Below are 19,445 nucleotides of genomic sequence, written 5' to 3'. Positions count from 1 at the left end.
CTTAAACATTGTAAACATTACAGGACTTCCAAAGGAGATAATAGTCAAACCAGAATGGGCATCTTAGTGAACATTTTTTCATATTTGATAATAAAAAGCCCTTACCAAACGCATGTATTGGTTGGGGGATGGGCTGACCTGAGTTTCAAACCCAACCCCACCCTTTTCCAGTGGAGTGGCTGCTGGCTGTCACCTCCCCTCTTTGGGCCTCCTCCTTGTATTCCTGCCTTCCTAGGTCTGTGGCATTTTCAAAGAGAGCATCCCGGAAACTCTTGGTATGGTGTGTGGCACAGACTTGGTCAGTGGGGATTTTGTAACCAAACTAGGCCTGTTTTGTACCATCCCCCAGCCCCTGCCCATCACTGGACCATGTGTTCCAGGATGACTAAGCATGGAGTGGGAGCCCCACAGCCTCAAATCTGCCTCCCAAGGGTGGAGTTTGGGAAGATTCATAGGGTGCAGATGCAGGGCACCTAAGATGTGGGGAAAGGTTTGGCAGTTTATGCCCACGCATCAGTCTGCACGGTTTTTCACACAGCACATGTTCAGAATACGGAGGCACTGGATGGTCTGGGGATGGAGATCCTGGGGCCTGATGTCAAAGGTTACCACTAGACACCTGCACCAGCTCATAAGAACTGGGAGTTTGGGCAAAACCACTATCAAGTTCCTGAAAAGTGTCCTAAGCCACCCTAATCATCATAGTCCACAGAGGCGTTGTCTACTGCAGAGCTCATGTGAGATAATGATACAAGACGCAATGGAAACCTACAGTAGTGCTGCGGCCGAGTGCCACCGATGGAAAGTCAAGACCTTCAATATGAAATCCCACAGAGCCTGACACTGTGGGAGATGTCCCAGCTTGCTCGGTGCAGTCACAGGATTATGAGCTATGCTTGAGAGAATCGTGTCCTATGGGGTGCTGTACATCACCCATCAGTGTGAGACTTTTGTCCATATCGTGGGAGTTGCTTGGTCCTGCTGCTTCAGATTGATTGCAGCTTTTTAAGAAATGCTATCACAGGAGATGACCCTTGGGGCTATGGTTATTATCTTGGGACCAAGGGTCAGAGCGTTCCCAATGGAAATCACCCACATTTTGTATGAAAAAGCACATCTATCAAGATCCAATGTCCAGGTGTGCCATGGCTCAGCTCCTAGAGCTGATGTAGACCTGACAACTATCAAGGTGATGTCGACTGTGTTCTTTGACCTTGGTAGAATGTTGTGAGCTGAGCCTGTATCCAAGAACACTACCATAAACTCTATTATCAGGACTTAATTAGAGCATTTAAGAAACGATGTGTGCAGAAAACAGCCTGAGACACTGGCAAATGGTTTTATTTTCCATCATGACAATGCTCCATGTCACACATTGCTTCTGGCACAGCAATTTCCATCAAATAAAAACCATGACAGTGCATCCTCTCCCACCTTATTCCCCGGATCTAGCACCATGTGACTTCTGGCTCTTCCTCAAAGTCAAAATAACCATGAAAGGGAAATACTTTGAGTTAATTTGGGACCCTGAAGCAGCTACAACAACAAAACTAAAGACACTCATGAAAGAAGACTTTCAGAGCAGCTTCTAAAAATGGCAAAAACAGTGAGATGTGTTCAAAGTGAGGGGGAGGCTTATGAGGGGAATTGATGGCAATGTGTCTTTTACTGTAACAAATTTTCAAAAACAAACATTCATTGCCTTGTTTTACTGCATGTTATCTTCAGCCGTGAGACCTGCACAATTAGGGGTTTTTAAAGCCAACTACAATCAAGCGATGAAGAGGAAGCAGGAAGGGATGTGACTGTGGGCTGGAGGGTGGTGGAGGTGGGGTTTTGTTCTGCTATGGGGCCTCAGAGACCAAGGTCTTATTCTTTTGATGGCTTCATTCCTAAGAATAGCTCTGAGGCCTTGGGGAGCCCTAGCTGTGAAAGGTGCATATGGTCAACTGTAGTCCTTCCTGTGGTCAGTGCCCAGGGCACAATGTGACCCATGGATCGATTTTGAACGCACAGAAGGCAAAGCTGTGGGGAGACAGAGGCTGGGTATGGGTCAGATGCAAGAGGTAGGGTGGGTAGGCTGGGGTTAGGATTCACTGGCGTGGTTCTGGCCCTGGATCTTGGATGGTAGGTCTGCAGTAGAGAGGTTTTGGGTGGAAATATTGGTTCCTCCTTTCCTCGGGTTCCAAGAAGACCCCTGAGGAACAGGAAGAGGACAGGGAGGAGGGAGAGGAGGAGGTGCAGCTGGGGGTGGGCAGGAGGAGGTGCAGCATGGAAGGGGGCTGGGCAGCCCTGGGTCAGGTGCTTCCTCGGAACAGCCCTGTCACCAGTCACCATGCCTATGGCTCATGATGCCCTGTGTGTGCTGGGGACAGAAGTCACCAGCGTCCGCACTCTGGGGACTGCGTTCCTAAGAACTCAACCTGTGGGCTGGTGCTGCTTTCTTCTGGTTCCAGGATGGCCAGCGTAGGTCTGCATGGTTTGTCTCCCGCTCTGGGGCCTCAGCGAGGGCAGGGGAAGGGACCCTGAGAGAAACCAGGACCTCTTCTCACCCTGACCCCATCCCGACTGGGGCCCTTCCTCTCCTTTGTCCTCTGCGGGTCTGTGGTTTCCTTCCCAGCAAGGACAGGGACTGAGGCTCCTGTTTGTTTTCCTCGCCTACTACTGCGGCTTCCAACCTGCAGTCCAGAGGGAGGACAGTTGTGCAGGAAGAGGCAGCGGGGTCCATTGGTCACTTAGCCAGCAAGCATTGTGCACAAAAACCAGAGACAAGACTGGGTCCTACAGCACCAGGCTGGATGTGGGACAGACACCATGGCCCACAGGAGCTCGCAGGGCGGTATACTGGGGGAGACAGGAGTGTGGGGACCTCTGTGCTATGCTGGTGGGCGAGGGGTGGGCCGACCTGTAGTGAGGGCCTGTTTGCCTCTGCCTGTGTCTGATTCTCTTGACATCTTAAAGTCTCCCCAGAGCTGGTTCCAACACCTCTTCCTGTAGGAAGCTCCCCGCAATTTTCATGAAGTACTCTCCTCTCATGCCCATAATTTGAGGGGCTGGGGGCAGGGGAAATAGGCCCAGCTTTGCCTGGTAGACAGGTTAAGTGTGTCTGACCTTGAGCAGGGCCCAGTGACCTCTGTGGGGTGGGCATATGATGCGTGTGATCCTTTCCCAGCCTCCGAGGCTTTAGAGGGCAGTGCAGATTCAGTGCTGAATCTCAGGGCTTGCCTGGTGCCCAGTTGCTGGCCCGAGCACCCCAGAATGGGGGCCAGATGACTCAAGAGTGAAAGAGCCCCTGTCTCACACCAGGACTCATCTCCTCACTGAGTTAGGAAGGTTGGGAGCAGGTGCCTGGCCCTGGGCGAGGGGGCCCCTGATCTCTGCAGCCCTACACAGCCCCCAGCTGCTGCATGCAGCTCAGCCTTCTACCCAGAACCCAAGATACCTCAAGATGCCCCTTATGCATTCCTATGGGAGTTGATCCAGGGCTGGGGTGGTTCAGGGGTGATGGCCTTGTGTGTGAGGCCCTGGGCTCCTTCCTTAGCACTAAAAGGACAGGAACAAGGTAGGGACATGGCAGTTCTGGCCATGCCCTGGTGCCCACCTTGCAAAACTGGGCTTTCAAGAGGTCTGTCCTAGCTGTGCAGGTGGCTACCACAGAGCTGGGTACATGTCCAGTGTCTCGGGACCCACCATGCCATTGTTATCCCAGAGGCCAGGGTTGGGGAGTGACACTGGCTGGATGGCTCGTGATCAGTGCCTGGCCACCACGCCAAGCTGGGTCACTGCACAACCATTCTTCCTTTAGACAGTGAAATGATGGGGCTAAAGTAGCACAGGGTACCCTCGTGGGTGTAAACTGCAGGGCTGACGGGGGTCCCAGGGCCTTGGCAGTGTCCCATGTTGGTGCTACTGTGTGCTGGACTATGAGCTTTGACACCAGGCACAACCTGTCCAGTTGCTTGTCATCTCTGCCAATGTGAATGACCTCTTGGGTGCATCGTGAAGTCACAGCTAGATTCCAAGAGCTTGACCTTGAAAGGCTACTCCAGGTGTGGCTAAGGGATCCCCAGTGAACCAGGCCAACACCCTGCACTGCACCCTGCCCCAAGCTCACATGTCCCTGTGTCCTGTGTTTCAGGGCAGGGACTCCGTGGTCCACACAGGCTATGAGGTGCTGCTGCAGCGGCTGCTGGATGGTGCAAAGATGTGCAAGGATGTGGAGGAGCTGCTGCGGCAGAGGTGCGGGGCAGCCAGGGTGGCCAGGGTGGGCCCCTTTTCTCTGGGCTGCTGCTGGGCACCCTGCTCCAGGAAGCCAAAATTCAACAGCAGTCCTCAGTCTGGAACCCACACATCCCCAAAGTGCAGAGGTTGGGCCCCAGCTTCTGCCAGCAGCTGTCCTGCGGAAGGCCAGCAGAGGAGCCTGAGAGAAGACAGCAATGTCCACTGTGCCTCACAGGGCCCAGGCAGAGGAGCGGTACGGAAAGGAGCTTGTACAGATGGCACGGAAGGCAGGAAGGCAGACTGCGATCAAGTAAGCACCCAGCACAGCTGCAGTCCCTGCTGGGCTGGGGTTTTGGGACTTCGTCTCTTTGGTGTTCTGCTGCAGAGTAGCCGGGAAGAGCCGGGGAATCTGGACTACTCACAGATGCAGGCCCTGTGTGGTGCCTGGTGACTGAGCTGAGGTGCTAGCGGGGAGGACCCATCAATGCTCTCAGACTCTAGCTGCTCACAGCCCAGCCAGCACCAGTCCAGCAGGCCCATTTCAGTCCTAGCGGTCAGAAATGGCCCTGTCTACCTGTCCCAGCTCCTGCAGCGATGCCTCAGACTGGGCTTCTAGGATGGAGAGTTAGTCAGGTGGGGACACACTGGGGCTCTGGGGCCTGTTCCTCTCCCACGAGGATGGGACCTGGGACACCACTGTCACCTTCAGTGGTAAGATAGGAACATCCCCTTCCTCAGCAGGTTAAATGGTCCAGGGTTCAGCTGGAAGGGTGCCCTGGGGAGTGGCCATGATGAAGTGTGTGCCTGCCTGGGTGGGGGACAGAGAGGATAGCTGAGGTTGGACACTGGAGCTGGGGGTCAGAGTAGCTTTGGGAAGGTGTGGACACTCCTAAATGGGTCAGAGGAGGCTGGTGCTCAGAGTGCTGGGCTAAGTTCTGAACAGGGGACTGAGGCCTGAGCCTGCAGAGACACCATGTCCTCTCCCCTGGCTCTTCATGCCAGAGAAACCCTGGGGAGGCCAGAGGAAGCCTGAGGAGTGTGGGAGCTGGGGAGATCACACTCGGAGGCCCAGCATGGGGAAGAGCATGCAGGCCTGTGCTTACCCACTAGCAGCACTGTGCCCCTTCCTAGCCCATGTCCCATCTGCCTTCGCCCTGGACTGGGATGCAGTGGCCAGGGGCTGGGAGTAGGACCAGGGAGAGCTGGATTTTCCAAGAGAAAACTAGGGCCAGGCCAGGAGGGTGGGAATTAGGGCCTGTGAGCCATCCCCAGGGGACTGTTAGTCACTGGGACTCATAGTATGAAAGGAGAAGCTGATATCTGTGAGGAGTAGCTGAGCTAGGGGGATGGAAAGGCTGAGCAAGGCTCTGACTTAGTTTCCCTTTCTGGGCCCTTATGATGATGGCAATGTCCACAAAAAAAGGACCTTAGCAGGGTGGGGTGGTGCACACCTGTAATCCCAGCATTTGGGAGGCTGAGGCAGGAGGATCACCAAGAGTTCAAGAGTAGTCTGGGCTACATAGCAAAACCCTGACTCCAAAAAACCAGAAAGAAGGAACCCTCAGGCCTACAGCCCAAAACTTGGCCCCCAGAGCAGGCTGAGAGGGAAGCAGGAGAAGCCAGCAGCGGCCGGGTTGGGCAGGACATGCAGTGGCTGGCACTACTTGTGGCTGGGGGTCCTGGCAGGGCCCATCCTGTGATCCCCCTGCCAGGGCCACGGTGCAGTTCTGCTGTCTGCACAGAGCAGCCTCAGTGGTTCTTGCTGCTGCCCAACATGGCACACACCAGGGTAGTGAGGCTGCTGTCACTCCTTTAACTGGGCTGAGTGGCCATCAAATGTTCATTTGTCCTGAAAGCAACTATGGAGCACCTTCTGTGTGCCATAGGTTGAGACAGAGCCCAGATCAAGGAGAGAGATCCTCTTCCTCCTCCTCCCCCTCCAGGAAGTCCTCATGGTCTGGGCCTGTTATCCACAAGCCACCCTCTGTGCCAGCCTGGAGGCTCCTTGTAGGAGGTGTGAGTGGGCACCATGTTGGCCCATGGCATAGACACATGTGAGGGAGGCCTGGCTGGTGGCCCGGCCCTAAATAGGGGAGCCCAGGTCTGTGGGGAAGACTCTCTTAGTGGCTGGAGGATAACGAGCAGAGGGGGATGGAAAGGAAACCAGGGTTCCCACACCTCAGCTCTGCAATGTCCCTCAGCTTCAGGTGGGAGCTTCCTTTGAAGCCCCATGTGGTAGAGCACTGGGACATCTCTGCCATCTAAATATGACTGTGGCACAAGCCTCTTTTGCAGGCTATTAACTCAGGGGCAATACGGGACACAGGGAAGCTTATCCACCCAGATGGGGCTCCCCTTTCTCTCCACCCTCTTTGTACCCCATAAGCTTGGCTGTCTCCTGCTTACCCTGCCTGGCAGTGACAGGCTGGGTGTCTGGTTCCCGGAAGCTCATAGGCCAAGGTCGGAGCATCGAGGTAGGCAGGGCTGAGCCAGCTTCCTGTGAGGTCAGCCCTTTAAAGGGTGTGGCTCGAATTTCTCTCCTTTTGCTATAGACCTAAAGTACTGCGGTTTTCCCAAAAATACTTTTTGTGATTGCTGTTCTGTTCTGCTCAGCTCAGCTCAGCTCAGCTCAGCTCAGCTCAGCAAGAATGAAGCCATCCCTGAGGAACTGATGAGCAGCAAGCCCATCCTGGATGCCAGCTCCCCATCGGCACAGCTCTCTGTGCAGGGAGGCGCTGGTTAGGTCATCTGAGCCAGGTAGAAAAAGGATAGGAATGCCAAAGCAGGGACTTGAGGTGGCACAGGCCATGTCAGGGGAGAGGACAGGAAGAGCTCTTTCTACTGGGAAGCTAGACTGGTTTGAGGTCAGAGTGGCAGGCTGAGCTTCCTGAAAGGCAAGCCTTCTCTGAGCACCACCTGCCTGGGGAGACCAGGTCTGACCTTGGCCCCCTCCTGCTTCAGCCTCATTCTGGATACCGAGAGGAGATAATTTGAGGGAGAGGGCATCAGGAGGGATGCAGAGGCGAGGGCATCCCTGCTTCCCTCCTCTGCCACAGTGGAAAGGTTGTTTCTCTGTAATTCCCACAGAGAGCTTCCCCTTCCAGAATATCCAGGATGGGTTTATGTGGATGATCATGATTCAGTTACTACATGGGTCCCTTGCGTCATGCCCCCCCCATAAAAGAGCACCAGGCCACCTAGGATTTCAGATTTACACACATGGTCTCCCTGGCGACCAAGTCTTTTCTGTCTTGCAGCACCTTACGGGCCTCCTTTGACTCCTTGAAGCAGCGTAAGTCCCTACTATCCCCACCTCAAGCTGCAGGGTAACTAAGGGGTGGGCATCTGCTAGGAGAGAGGCAGGCTGTGACTGGCTTTGCAGTAAGCTACGAGGCTAAGGGAGGGTGTTGGAAGGGAGATAAGAACAGGGGAGTGGTGCCGGGCGGGCTGGGTAGGAGAGCTGTGGGAGGCTGAGGCAGGCTTGCCCTCAGATATGGAGAACGTGGGCAGAGCACACCTCCAGCTGGCCCTGACCCTGCGAGAGGAGCTGCGGAGCCTGGAGCTGTTCCGAGAGCGGCAGAAGGAGCAGAGGCGCAAGGTGAGGCAGTGTGGCCCAGGCTTCAGGTGGGGTGACCAGAGCGGTGTGGGCATGGCCAGGCAAGCAAGAAAGAATGGTGCTGGATCTGACTGTCCTGCCACAGGGATTGCAGGGCTCGGGGATAGCATGGAGGTGTCCAGAACTAGCCTGACCAAGGGATCCCTGGACACCAGCCCTGGGCCTCAGGGTAGGGGTAGAACAGATTGTGGGGTGAAGGCTGTGGGTTAGCTGAGCAGCCGAAGCCCCTTCTCACCAGTGCAGGGATGGCTGGCCTTGGGGTAACAGGCAGGAGGCATGTGAACAGAGGCTGCAGGGCCTTGTGGATTGTGGCACCTGCTTCATGGGAGGGGTAGGTGGAGGCTGGTTATCAAAGGAAGGAAGGGGCTTTGCTAGGCAGGGTAACAGACGCTCCTGACACAGAGAGAAAGGAGTATTTGCAGAGTTAGAATGGGCATGGAAAAACAAGGATGCTGCTGAGGGAAGAAAGCTCCTTTCCAAAGTGGGCCAGGCTGGGTCACTTTTCCTCCCTGTGCCTGTTTTCCACCGTAGCATGGGACTTTATCCAGCTCGTAAATGTTGAGAACTCGATTCACAGACAGAGTTGAGGCTGTAGGGCAAAAATTCATTGCAGCCCCATCAGCCCACTGCAGGGAAGTAGAGCTGCAGCCTATTGCAGGGCAGTGTCCTGTGTGAGGACTTGAGCACACAGAGCACCTGAGGCCACCAGGAGCCAGGGATGTGGGGTCACAGCTGGCCATGTGTTCTGCAGGGGATGGTAGCTGCATTGTGTCCTCAATCTGGCCCTAGGTGCATGTGTCTCAGTGTGTGTGTGTGCATGGGTGAGCCTGCACTTCTGCAACCAGGCCACCCGACCTGGGCTCCGAGCTGGCCCAACCCTGAGACATAGGCACAGTAGCACCCAGGTGTCATTTGCTCCCAACGCCTGCTTCCTCCACCTGAACAAGGGGCTACTGTGCCATGTATGGGCTGAGTATTAAGGAGTTCACTGTGTAAAGGTCTGTGCTTGTGAGTTGGTATGCAGACGTGAGCAGTTGAGTGTGGACGTGGCACATATGGGGGCACCAGGGCACATGTGCCAGCTGCGGTGAGGAGGCAGGTTGTGAATGAAGAAAGAGATCTCTGTCTTGGTTTGTGTCTGTGTGCCTGTCCCTGCTCAGGGAAACCTCTCTGGTGGAGCCCAGGCTCTGTGCAGGTGGCCCTTGGTGCCCAGCTCCTCCCAGAGCCAGCAGGCTGCCATGCCTCCAAGCAGGAACAGTCATCCTCTTGGTCTAGTGGAGCATCCAAGATCATGGCCCCTGCTCAGGGCTCCATGTTCCCTGCTTGCAGTACGAGGCCATCATGGAGCGCATCCAGAAGAACAAGCTGTCACTTGACAAGAAGGCTACAGAGGTGAGGGGCATGCATATGGGGACACCAAGCTACACTTACCTCTACCCAGAATCCAGCTGCATGCCCAGCTGCTGGTGCTACAAGTGGATACTAGGGCCCCCAGGGCAGTGAAGGTGAACCAGAAACAGTCCCGAGGCACGTGTGCCATAGGTTTGCCTCCACTGTCCTAGTAGATCAGTGGCCTTCAGAGGTCCAAACGATCAGACAGAGCCCCACACAGTGGCCATGAGGTGACCACAGTCAGCTGGGGATCCTAGGACAAGGGAAGAGACTCTGGGTGGTATCCACAGGATGCCAGGAGGGAAGGGTGTTAGGGACCCCCAGGTGCCTCCTTGGGGACTACACACTGAAGCAGATGAGCTTGGCCAGGTGTGACTGCCCTATCCCAGTAGGAAGCACTCTGCCTCAAGGCTGCTTATCTCTGACTCTCAGGTCTCTGTCCCTGGTGGAGATGCCCCATGTCACCACAGCCCTACCAGGGACAGGGAGTCTGGGCTTGGGATGGGTGGCTCTGGGGGACCAGAACAGGACTGCCTGGCCCTCAGTCCCTATTTCCACACTCCAGTGTAAGAAAAGATACGAGCAGAAGTGTCGGGACGCGGATGACGCAGAACAGGCCTGCGAGCGCATCAGTGCCAGTGGAAACAGTGCCAGCCAGAAACTAGTGGAGAAGGTGCTTGGATCACAGGAGCCCACAGGCCCTGCAGGGTGGGGAGGGGAAGAGGCTTGTCCCTCTTAGACCCCAGACTCTGTGCAGTTTCCTAGAATCTCAGGGCCTGGATACAAGGTCCCCTGTCATCTCCAGCTGTATCTGGGACCCAGTCCTCAGGGTAGGCCCTGTACACCAGGAACAACAGTGTTTGGAGGCTACAGAGAAAGGACCCAAACCCAGGCCTTCCAGGCCCAGCTCTTGACCATTTGGGGCAGGGTGGAGGTGTCAAGAGCCCCCGGGCCCAGTACAATGTCACCTAGTGCACAGGCCCATGAGCCAAGGTTCCCAAGGGGCAGGGCCCATGGGTGGGTTAGAACAAGGAGGGCACCAGAGCCATGGACCCTATGGCCATGACTCCATCCTAGAGCCACAAGGCCAAGAGCTGAAGTCTCTGGCCTGTACCCTTTCCCTGGGGACCACTGGAGGAGGCTAAAGCAAATGATGCAAGGTACCTAGATCATCCTGAGATCCCCTGGGTGGTACAATGTGAAACTGTGGTGAGAGCTACTGCCCAGTGAACAGGCAGGGATTCAGTACAGCTCTCCTTGACCCTCCAGAGCCAGAACAAGGCCAAGCAGTATAAGGATGCAGTCACTGAGGCAGGTATGTAGGCCTGGGTCCTCCCTCCCACAGACAGCCCCTTTTACCAGATGAGGAAATTGAGCCATAAGAAAGCTAAGCAATTTGGATTCATGCACCTTGGGGAAAAAAAGAAAAAAAAAGCTAAGCAATATGTCCAAGTGCAAGCCTTCTGTCCTCCACTCAACACTAGAAAACCTCCTGGACACATGGCTCCCCCACCCAGCACGGTTCTCCATCTGTTCCACTAGCCCTGGCTGGGTACAGGTGACCAGAGACCAAGCCTGCAGGGTTCCTTGCCCAGCAGCTCCAATGTCCCCTTCAACCTCCTCTTGAGCATGGACTCTCTCTGAGCCTCAGTTTCCCATCTGGAAAGGGAATGCAAGACAAGCCAATGGCTTGGACTCTGCACTGTGTTCAGGGCCCCAGTCAGCCCTCGCAGAAAGAAGGGCTGCATCAACTCATGAGACCCTGCATGCAAAGCTCCTCTGGGGCTCCAGGTGGGGATAGGTCTGGGTTGTGGCCTCCCTGAGCCACCTGTGCTTGCAGAGAAGGTATATAAGCAGAGCATCGAGCAGCTGGAGAAGGTTCAGGTGGAGTGGGAGCAGGAGGACCAGACCACCTGCAAGGTGAGACCAGGCTGAAGCCTCTTGTTTCCCTGCTGCAGCCCTGACATGGTCGCTTTCTGAGCCTGAGCCGTTCCTGTCCCAGAGAACCTGGCTCTGTGCCCTAGCTTCCTGTCTTGCACTGTGGCTAAGGCTCAAGTGAAGCTGAGTTTTAGGCAAACTTCAGCTCCTGAGCCCTGCAACGGCCACCTGGGACCAGAGTTCAGGCTCAGGCCATGTGTTTTCTTGCTGGCCTCCTTGGGAGCCCCCAGGGGCTCACCCACCTCCTGGGAGCCAGAGAGGGGATAAGGGTGGGCTGGGGACCCTAAGAGTAGTCTTTCCGGCTTGTTAGATTCAGTGCCTGGCTGGTCAGCCCCACCTGGCCCACCCTGCAGTCCCTCCTGTCCCCCACAGGCCTTCCAGCTGCAGGAGTTGGACCGGCTGATCACCCTGCGCAATGCCCTGTGGGTGCACTGCAACCAGCTCTCCATGCAGTGCGTCAAGGATGATGAGGTGGGTGGCAGGTGGGAGGTGTCCAGGGCTGGTCTGCAGCCACTGGGCCCTCTGTGTGCCAGGCAGGAGTATGATCTCAGCCTTGCTCCCAGCATCCTAAGCATGCGGACTCTGAGCAGCACTTGGTGCTGCCTGTTGCCTCCAGGTCCCTGCGTTCACTCTGCCTGCAGCACTGCTTTATTGTGGGTTCATCCTTGCCCTTTTCTGAGTTTCCTACAAACAAGGTAGACATGACCCCTACACAGAAAGTGCTCAGGAAGCAGGAAGCTGTTGGCTGGGGCTCTGATGTCAGGAAGTCCTTCATTTCAAGGCCCTGGGTAGGGGCCCAAACAGCAGGTCTGCAGCCTCTGTCCTCTTTCACCACAGCTCTATGAGGAGATACGGCTGGCACTGGAAGGCTGCAATGTGGATGCTGACCTCAACAGCTTCCTCCAGGCCAAGGGCACAGGTACTAAGCCCCCGGGTAAGGCCCATCTGGCCTAGAAGGCTGCAGGGCTGTCTGGACCTAGGGTTGGGGAAGACTGGGTAGTGCAGTTCCTCCAAAGGTCAGGGCTGACGCAGTCCCACAGGTGGTGGGTCCCCGCCTGCTGCCTCCCTAAGGTGAGCACCCCAGGGTTCTCAGAAGAAAGATGAAGATGGGGATTGGAGGGAGGCCCCCAGCCCCATCCCAGCCTACTTGGTCCCAGCATATTCATCCGCTGTGGTGCCTGCAGTGGCACCCTCAGAAGAGTAGCAGAATTGGGGGCCAGTTTGTCGTAACAGGCGGATGCCCAGGTCCAGCCGCCCACCTTGGACCTCATGGGCATGCCCTCTCAGTCCCAGGGCCCTACCAGAATGACTACGACCAGGAGGTCGCCCTGTCAGCTGGCAGCCCTGGCGTGCAACCGTCTTGCGGCATGATAAAGAGGTGAGCAACCATGGCATCAGCAGGTGGAGTCAGGGGCTCTGCCACTCTCCCGTTGTCTATGTGGCACCTATGAGTGCAGGGAATTCCGGAGGCAGGATGTGCTCAGCCCAGCCTCAGGGGGTCTGGGGTACAGGGGTCTAGGCACTGCGTAATTACATCCCATTACTCACCATGACTGTGCCTTCATGCCAGCTTCCCGTCCCTTGGGGACCACTGTAAGCCTGGCTGGGCCCTGAATATCAGGCTGCAGTGGTGGCAGCCTCCATACACATGGGCTGGGGAGCAGAGCCTGCACCCTCAGAGCTCCTAAGGCCAGAAGCCAAGGTAATTGGGCTGGGCTGTGTGTGACCTGGGTCTGGCTGCTGAGGGTCACAGCCAGAGGGCTAGCTTGGTCCAGTCTGGTGACAGCCCCAGCAGGGTGTCACAGCAAGTGCTCCTGCCCCACAGGCATGGGGATCTGAGTGTTTTCAGCGATCCCACAGTGGCCTGAAGTGAACAGGGTTAGGATCTGAAGTGTCAGAGAAGAAAAAGGCACAGGAGTACACAAACACCCTTGGGGAGACGCCCCATAAGTCATGTGTATGCTAGATGCTGGGGGCCGAGCCCTGGCAGACATCCTGGTGCTCTGTGGCTCGCCTGCCTCACCTGCTCCCCCACCCCGCCAGGCAAGGGCACTCACTGCCTTTCTCCCCACCCAGGTTCTCTGGCCTGCTGCACGGAAGTCCAAAGACCACACCCTTGAAAGCTCGTGCGGGTAATAGGATGACTGCAGGGAGAGGGTCCCCAAACTATCTATGACTTCAGGGTGGGAGTGGGACCCATGTGGCAGACATAACCCCCAAGAAAGAATAGTCTCTCTCAATAGCAAGGAAGGTAGACAGGGTTACCAGGGATGGTCCTGAGAAAAAGGCCTGCCCAGCCTCACCTCTCAGCCTCCACAGAGACCCTGACACCCACACCTGAACGAAAGGAGTGTGTCTACGCGGACATCGCCATCCCCGTACAGGAGGCACCCGCCCAGGACTGTACAGCCCGGGACTACCGGGTGCTGTATGACTATGCAGCGCAGGTGGGGGCCAGCCCTGCTCTGTACTCATGTTGGGTTGGAGGGTTAGGCTCTGCCACTTGGCTCAGGGTCCTGCCTTGTGGCTACTAGTAGGGAGAACTACATGGCCAGAGTGGGTCCTTTGGCCATGCTGGGACTGATCAGCTATGTCCCCAAAGCCTGCTGGAGGCAGCTGAGGGTCTAGTCTACTCCCTGCGTGGAGGGGAGGGCTGCAGGGCAGTGGCCACTGCCTCTGCAGCCAGGGCCTGAGTGTGGGCTGTGGCATCCAAAGCCATGCAGGGACACAGACCCCAAGTCCAGTCCCCAGCAGGACACCAGGCCAGGACAATGACTGGGTGCCTTTGCATGAGTGGTAGCCAGAGTCAGTTACCTGGTGAGTCTTGAGCAAGAGCATCTGCTTGGCTCGGGTGGGCCGAGCACCTGACTCCCCTGTGCTCTGCCAGTAGCTGTAGCAGGCGGGGAGATACCTGCATCCTGCCTGCCTCCAAAGAGGTAGCCTGGGCCCAGTGCAGCTCAGCTGACTGCACCCCAATACGTACTCCTTGCTGGGGTGGGGTGCTGGGCCACAGCCCTCACAGGTCCCTCTGGTCTCACACTTGCTATCTCTGCCCAGAGTTCCGAGGAGCTGGACATCTCTGTGGGGGACATCCTGACAGTCATCCTGGAGGGGGAGGATGGCTGGTGGACAGTTGAACACAACGGACAGTGTGGCTTTGTCCCTGGGTCCTACCTGGAGAAGCTCTGATCGACCCATTCTGGCTGTGGCCAGGATGATGCTGGCTGCTCTCCAGGGGTTGGCTCCTGGGAATAAAGGTGTTCTTATCCTCCTCATCTGCTGGATCCCTTCATCAGAGGCAGAGGAGTGGGAACATAGTCCCACCAGCCCCAATCCCACTGGGGACAGAGAAGAGAGCTGGTCCCAGCTGCTGGAAACTGGCAAACCACTACAAGGACACTTGCACCTCTGGAACATGGTGGGATGGGATGGGAGACTAAGATTCCTGGGGCAGGATGGGTGGGTCTCTGGGGGGGCCTGCAGTCAAGATAGGCAAGCATGAGCACCAGCAAGGTGGGGGGCACACCCAGTCAGGCACGGTAAGTGGATGGGAAGTGGAGAGGTCGGTAGTAGATTCTGAGCTGGGCCTTAGGGATGTGAGGGTCTGCCCCAGCCTCACATGGAATGGGAGATGGCACACGGACAGGGCCCACACATGGCCCAAAACAGGCCCGACTAGGGACCCAGGGCATGTAGGCAGTAAGGTGGCAACAGGAGCACAGGCAGGCACCGGGTGTCACCTACTCCCTGAAAACACCTGTGGTCTTGATGGAGCACCCCATTCCACCACAACCGTTCTTTAGAAACCTTTGGCCTGGATATTCATCATCAGCTCTGACAGGCTCGGGGTGGCTGTGGGCCTGCTGGCTGAGAGGTAACAAGTGTTAAATGACAGCATGGTTCTCCAGTGTTTGGGCAGCCAGAGAACAAGCACCAGAGAAATCAAACCAAGTCAGACCCAGCCCCTCGGCAGTTTCCTCCCCCGATCCTCCGGCGCACAGGAGCTGACCTATGTGAAACTGGGTATGGACACCTGAAGCCTCTTCCTGACAGAGTGTGGGGCAGAGGGATGAGGTCAGAATGTCACTATCTGAAGCCAGCCATCACCTCCTTGGGTGATCCATCATGGTTTTTCTGGGACTCAATTTCATAATGAATAAGATGGGTTTAATAGAGCTATACAAGTTGTTATCCCCATACTGTTCAAATTAGACAACCGTCAAATCTTAATTAAAGCCAAGAGACTACCACTTAGGGAGGCTAAGGCAGGAGGATCCCAAGTTTAAGTCCTGACTGTGCAACTTGGTGAGACCTTGTCTCAAAATTAAACAACAGCTGGAGGGTTAGTTCAGTGGCACAAGTGCCTGCCTGGGAAACGTGAGGTCATGAGTTCGATCCCCAGCAGCAAAATAAAATATAAAATTAAATTAAATTAAATTTAAACAATAAGTTGGGGATGCAGCTCAAAGGCTTGATCTGTAGTTAATGCGAGAAGAAAAACAAAAAGCAAGGGATGGCCACTTTTCACAAGGTCTACATCCTCCAAACTGCAACCATTCTCATCAGCAGCTCTCAGCTTAGCACATTCTAGAACAGGAGTGGCTGTGTCACTGGGCCTTGCCTGATGGTGGTAAGACTGAAACAACACTGGTGTCCACACTGAACCCCCATATCCTACAGCATTCTAGTCCAGGTGGCCCTGGCAGAAAGGCATCCTTGGCCTGGTCAGGCGGAACCTGGATCTCTGCTTCCCACCCTGGGATGGGAACACAGCACATGGGTCTTAGAAAAGGCACTGAGTAATTCCCTCAGGAGAACCCAGAGGCACCACAATTAAAACAAACCAGGGGACAAATATTTTTATGAACTAGGAAGTGTGCAGGATACAAGACCAACACACAAAGTAGATGCCCCCACACACCACAGTCCACTAGGAAATGCAGGAGTTATTCCACTCACAGTAGCAACAGACTGAGCTTCACAGAGCCCAAGTGAACTCTACAGATCCGCAAAAAATAACCAAGACAATAGCCTATAACCCGGAGCAAGAGAAAGGCAAGCGTGGTGGCCCATACCTGTAATCCCAGCACTTGGGAGGCTGAGGCAGGAGGATCACAGTGAGTTCAAGACCAGTTTGGGCTCCATACTGAGAAGAGAAAAAAAAAACAACCAACCCAGAAAGACAATCAAGCTGAACCAAAACAAAAACTGGGCAAAGGATAGAAAGTGAAAACCTAGGAGATAACAACAGCAGAAACACTTTTGGGCCTGACTTAACACTCAAATACATACGTACTTTCACCTGCCAGACTGGAATTAGAGATGAAGGCTGGTAACACTAGAAGCATCAATGAGGGTCAGTAAATGCATCCTTTAATGTAGAAACTGGGAAGATAAACTCGTTATCCTCCTGGAGAGCAACTGGCCAGATCTATGAAAAATTTACATATAGTTTTTGGTACAGAGTAAATTCATTATGCAGTCAAAATCTCCCCATGAGCTTGTACAAATGCACAGCACACAGTGATGAAGGGGCCTGGAACCAGCACAGGGGGTAGCAGTTTGCATGTTACTCTGTAGCAGATGTGCATCAACTAGCAATGCCTGCCCAAGGTTCTCATCCAGAAAGAGGTTCTCATCGACGGTCTACAAAGGACATCCCCTCGACCACAGCCCTTACTGCCTAGCCATGTGACGGCTGTCCTGGCAACTGGGCCATTTCTTGGGCATGGGATAAACATACACGGTGCACAGTTGTAGGAACGTACAATATGAACAACTATGTACAGTGTGGGCCAGATATGGTAAAACATTGTTACTGGTTTATGGGCTTAATATACTAGACTTTAGGTGTGTTCCGTCTCCAGTCCATGGGCCACTTGTGCTTTTTTAAAAATGCCAATATTCTTGGTGAATATTTTGGGGAAAAAATGCCATTAATAAAAACATTTTTAAAAGTTTTGTGACGGGGGTGGGGATTTAGCTCAGTGGCATAAGCGTCTGCCTTGCAAGCATGTGGTCATGAGTTCGATCCCTGGTACCAGTTTAAAAAAAAAAAAAAAGTTTTGTGACATATATTAGCTTTATTATGCACGTTACATGCAGCCCAGGACAATTCAGCATCACTTGATGTGGTCGAGACAAGCAAAAGGCTGGTCACTGTTGCTTGAGAGCACAGCCCTGTAATCCGTACACTAGTACACTGCCAGCAGGTGTGACCACACCACAGCACCTCTGATGTCGTGTTCACCAAGTGTCCTAACTGCAGCAGGGCCATGAGGGGTGACTGACTACCACCCAGCCTTGCTAAGTACACTCTCCAACGTTCACACCATGACAGAAGCGACTGACCACACGCTCTCAGAACCTATTCCTATTAGGTGCTGCATGATTGCACAGATGGTGCTGTTCACAGCAGCAAAGCTGAAGCAGCTCAAGGGCTGTCCGTTGTTAACTGTGGTATTACTGTATCTGCCCAACTGACAAAGTAAGCATGAATCCTACACTCCAGCTCAGCAAGATGACCACAGTGTTGTGAAGAGATCCTGTGGAATAAACTTCCAGTAACTTCAAAACCAAAACCAAAACCAACCACAAAGCCTGTTTCTGTCTATGCAGAAGAGGCTGGAAAGACATACATCACTCCTAACTGGCTCAACTGTGTGCGCCTTGTTCTTTAGAGATCCACGCTATCACTTCAGTGTGTGTGTATGTACATAGCACTGGGTAGGGGATGAATTTAGGGCCTTCTCACTGAGCCACATCTCCAGCCTTTTGTATTTTTTACCAGGAGACAGGATTTGAGTTGCCCAGGCTGGGCTCAAGCTTACCATTTTCCTGCCTGGCTCTATTAACTTTTTTTAAAGCACCAATTATTTTCGCTAAAAAAAATTTTCTGAAAAAGATAAAGACAAAAATCTATCAATAAGACAAAAAGAACTGATCTGAGCTACAAAAGGGAGATGGATCACAGACAAGTGTCAGAAGCAATAGAAGCACTTCACACAATGCAGGGTCATGGAGCAATTTGAAGGGGCTCACTGGCCCAAGTATTTCAGGAAGCCCCCCAATCATAGCCAGCTGACAGGAGCAGGACTCCATCGGTCTCTGTGGGTGTAAGTAGACATACAGAAAAGGCAGTGAGGAAGACAGGGTGGACAGCCTGGCAAACGGGGACAGCACTGGACCACAGCACTGAGCCCGGAAAGATCGTCTAGGGTAAGGCAGTACTGGGTGCCAGCCCTGGCGGGCGGGCTGTTTATACCATCAATGCTTATGGCTACAGAGATGCTTAAAGGTTGGAAGGGAAACAGCCACTCCACCACTTCAGGGATCCTCTATTCAAATTCACCTTGCCTGGTCACATTGATGGGAGGACATTGCTCTGGTGCCTGGCCACAGGGCACTGAAGGGGTGGTGGTGTCAAGGAAGAACTCTGTTTCTGGTACGTACACACAGTTTCCACAGCATCCTTTACGGCAGGTTTTGTCTCTGTGGCTTCACTCACAGTGGGCGCGCCTCTAGTGAGCTTTTCTTCTGCACAGGGCAGTTTCCCTGGAGCAGTTTCCTCCTAAGCTGTCTTACAGGGGTTTTTTAGTAGTTAACCACGTTTTACACAGTGAACAGTTATCAAATTTTTCCTGTTTACACTTTCTCATTAGATCAGGTGACTAATTAACATCATTAGGATGGGGCACGCAGACGTTGTGATTTCCCAACATGGTATCAGCAACACACAGGACTTGAACTGTGTTCCAGCTATCTGGAATGCCACAGCTAACCCAATCTGCAGGAAACAGATAAACCTAAAGTTGCAACATTTAAAATAACAGACTGTGTGCTTCCTCAATGTCAATGCTATAAGAGACAAAACTATGGAAATGCTTCACATGTAAGATAGTCCTAGACAGATCCAGGACTGCAGGGGAACTGCAACAGACACCTCGAGGTCAGCTGGGATGTGAGGGGTAGGTTGCTGTGTCACTGCTGGATGCACTGACTTTGGTAACGATACTGTGACCTGGGAGACATCTTTATTCTTAGGAAATAGCCACCGAATTACCATGAACAACAGCCCAGGCCTTATGTGGCAAAAGCAAACAAGCACATAGGCAAAAATACGATCATAAGTCAAATGGGACAAATATTAGCAGATACAGCTGGGTAAAGGACACTTGGGCCTCTTAATACAGTTTTTATCCTTGTAACTTTTCTGTGAGTTTGAAATTATTTCCAAATAAAATCTTTTTTTAAAAAAGGCAATAGGCTATTATCAGCA

General features: G+C 53.9%; 1 protein-coding gene across 3 annotated transcripts in view; it reads left to right on the top strand.

Moving 5' to 3' along the window:
• The window catches only part of Pstpip1 (proline-serine-threonine phosphatase interacting protein 1), a 30,174-nt gene extending 15,732 nt beyond the window's left edge, over positions 1 to 14,442 (top strand). Inside the window, exons 2-15 of one of the 3 annotated variants that reach the window (XM_013145600.3) lie at positions 4,139 to 4,239; positions 4,457 to 4,531; positions 7,479 to 7,513; positions 7,713 to 7,819; positions 9,167 to 9,229; positions 9,795 to 9,902; positions 10,499 to 10,544; positions 11,070 to 11,149; positions 11,540 to 11,638; positions 12,005 to 12,086; positions 12,455 to 12,545; positions 13,244 to 13,299; positions 13,478 to 13,614; positions 14,225 to 14,442. In XM_013145600.3, coding sequence (XP_013001054.1) covers positions 4,139 to 4,239; positions 4,457 to 4,531; positions 7,479 to 7,513; positions 7,713 to 7,819; positions 9,167 to 9,229; positions 9,795 to 9,902; positions 10,499 to 10,544; positions 11,070 to 11,149; positions 11,540 to 11,638; positions 12,005 to 12,086; positions 12,455 to 12,545; positions 13,244 to 13,299; positions 13,478 to 13,614; positions 14,225 to 14,356 — 1,212 coding nt within the window. In that variant the 3' untranslated portion in view covers positions 14,357 to 14,442. Of the gene's footprint in view, positions 1 to 4,138; positions 4,240 to 4,456; positions 4,532 to 6,955; positions 6,979 to 7,478; positions 7,514 to 7,712; positions 7,820 to 9,166; positions 9,230 to 9,794; positions 9,903 to 10,498; positions 10,545 to 11,069; positions 11,150 to 11,539; positions 11,639 to 12,004; positions 12,087 to 12,454; positions 12,546 to 13,243; positions 13,300 to 13,477; positions 13,615 to 14,224 lie in introns of those variants that run through there. The other 2 variants (XM_013145601.3, XM_023562285.2) reach the window with 2 other exon arrangements.
• Positions 14,443 to 19,445: the final 5,003 nt, after the last annotated feature.

Source organism: Cavia porcellus, unplaced genomic scaffold (genome assembly GCF_034190915.1).
Source record: "Cavia porcellus strain 051 isolate PalLab524CR breed Dunkin Hartley unplaced genomic scaffold, mCavPor4.1 scaffold_38, whole genome shotgun sequence".
NCBI classification, from domain to species: domain Eukaryota; kingdom Metazoa; phylum Chordata; class Mammalia; order Rodentia; family Caviidae; genus Cavia; species Cavia porcellus.
This window is presented reverse-complemented; position numbering and strand designations above follow the sequence as displayed.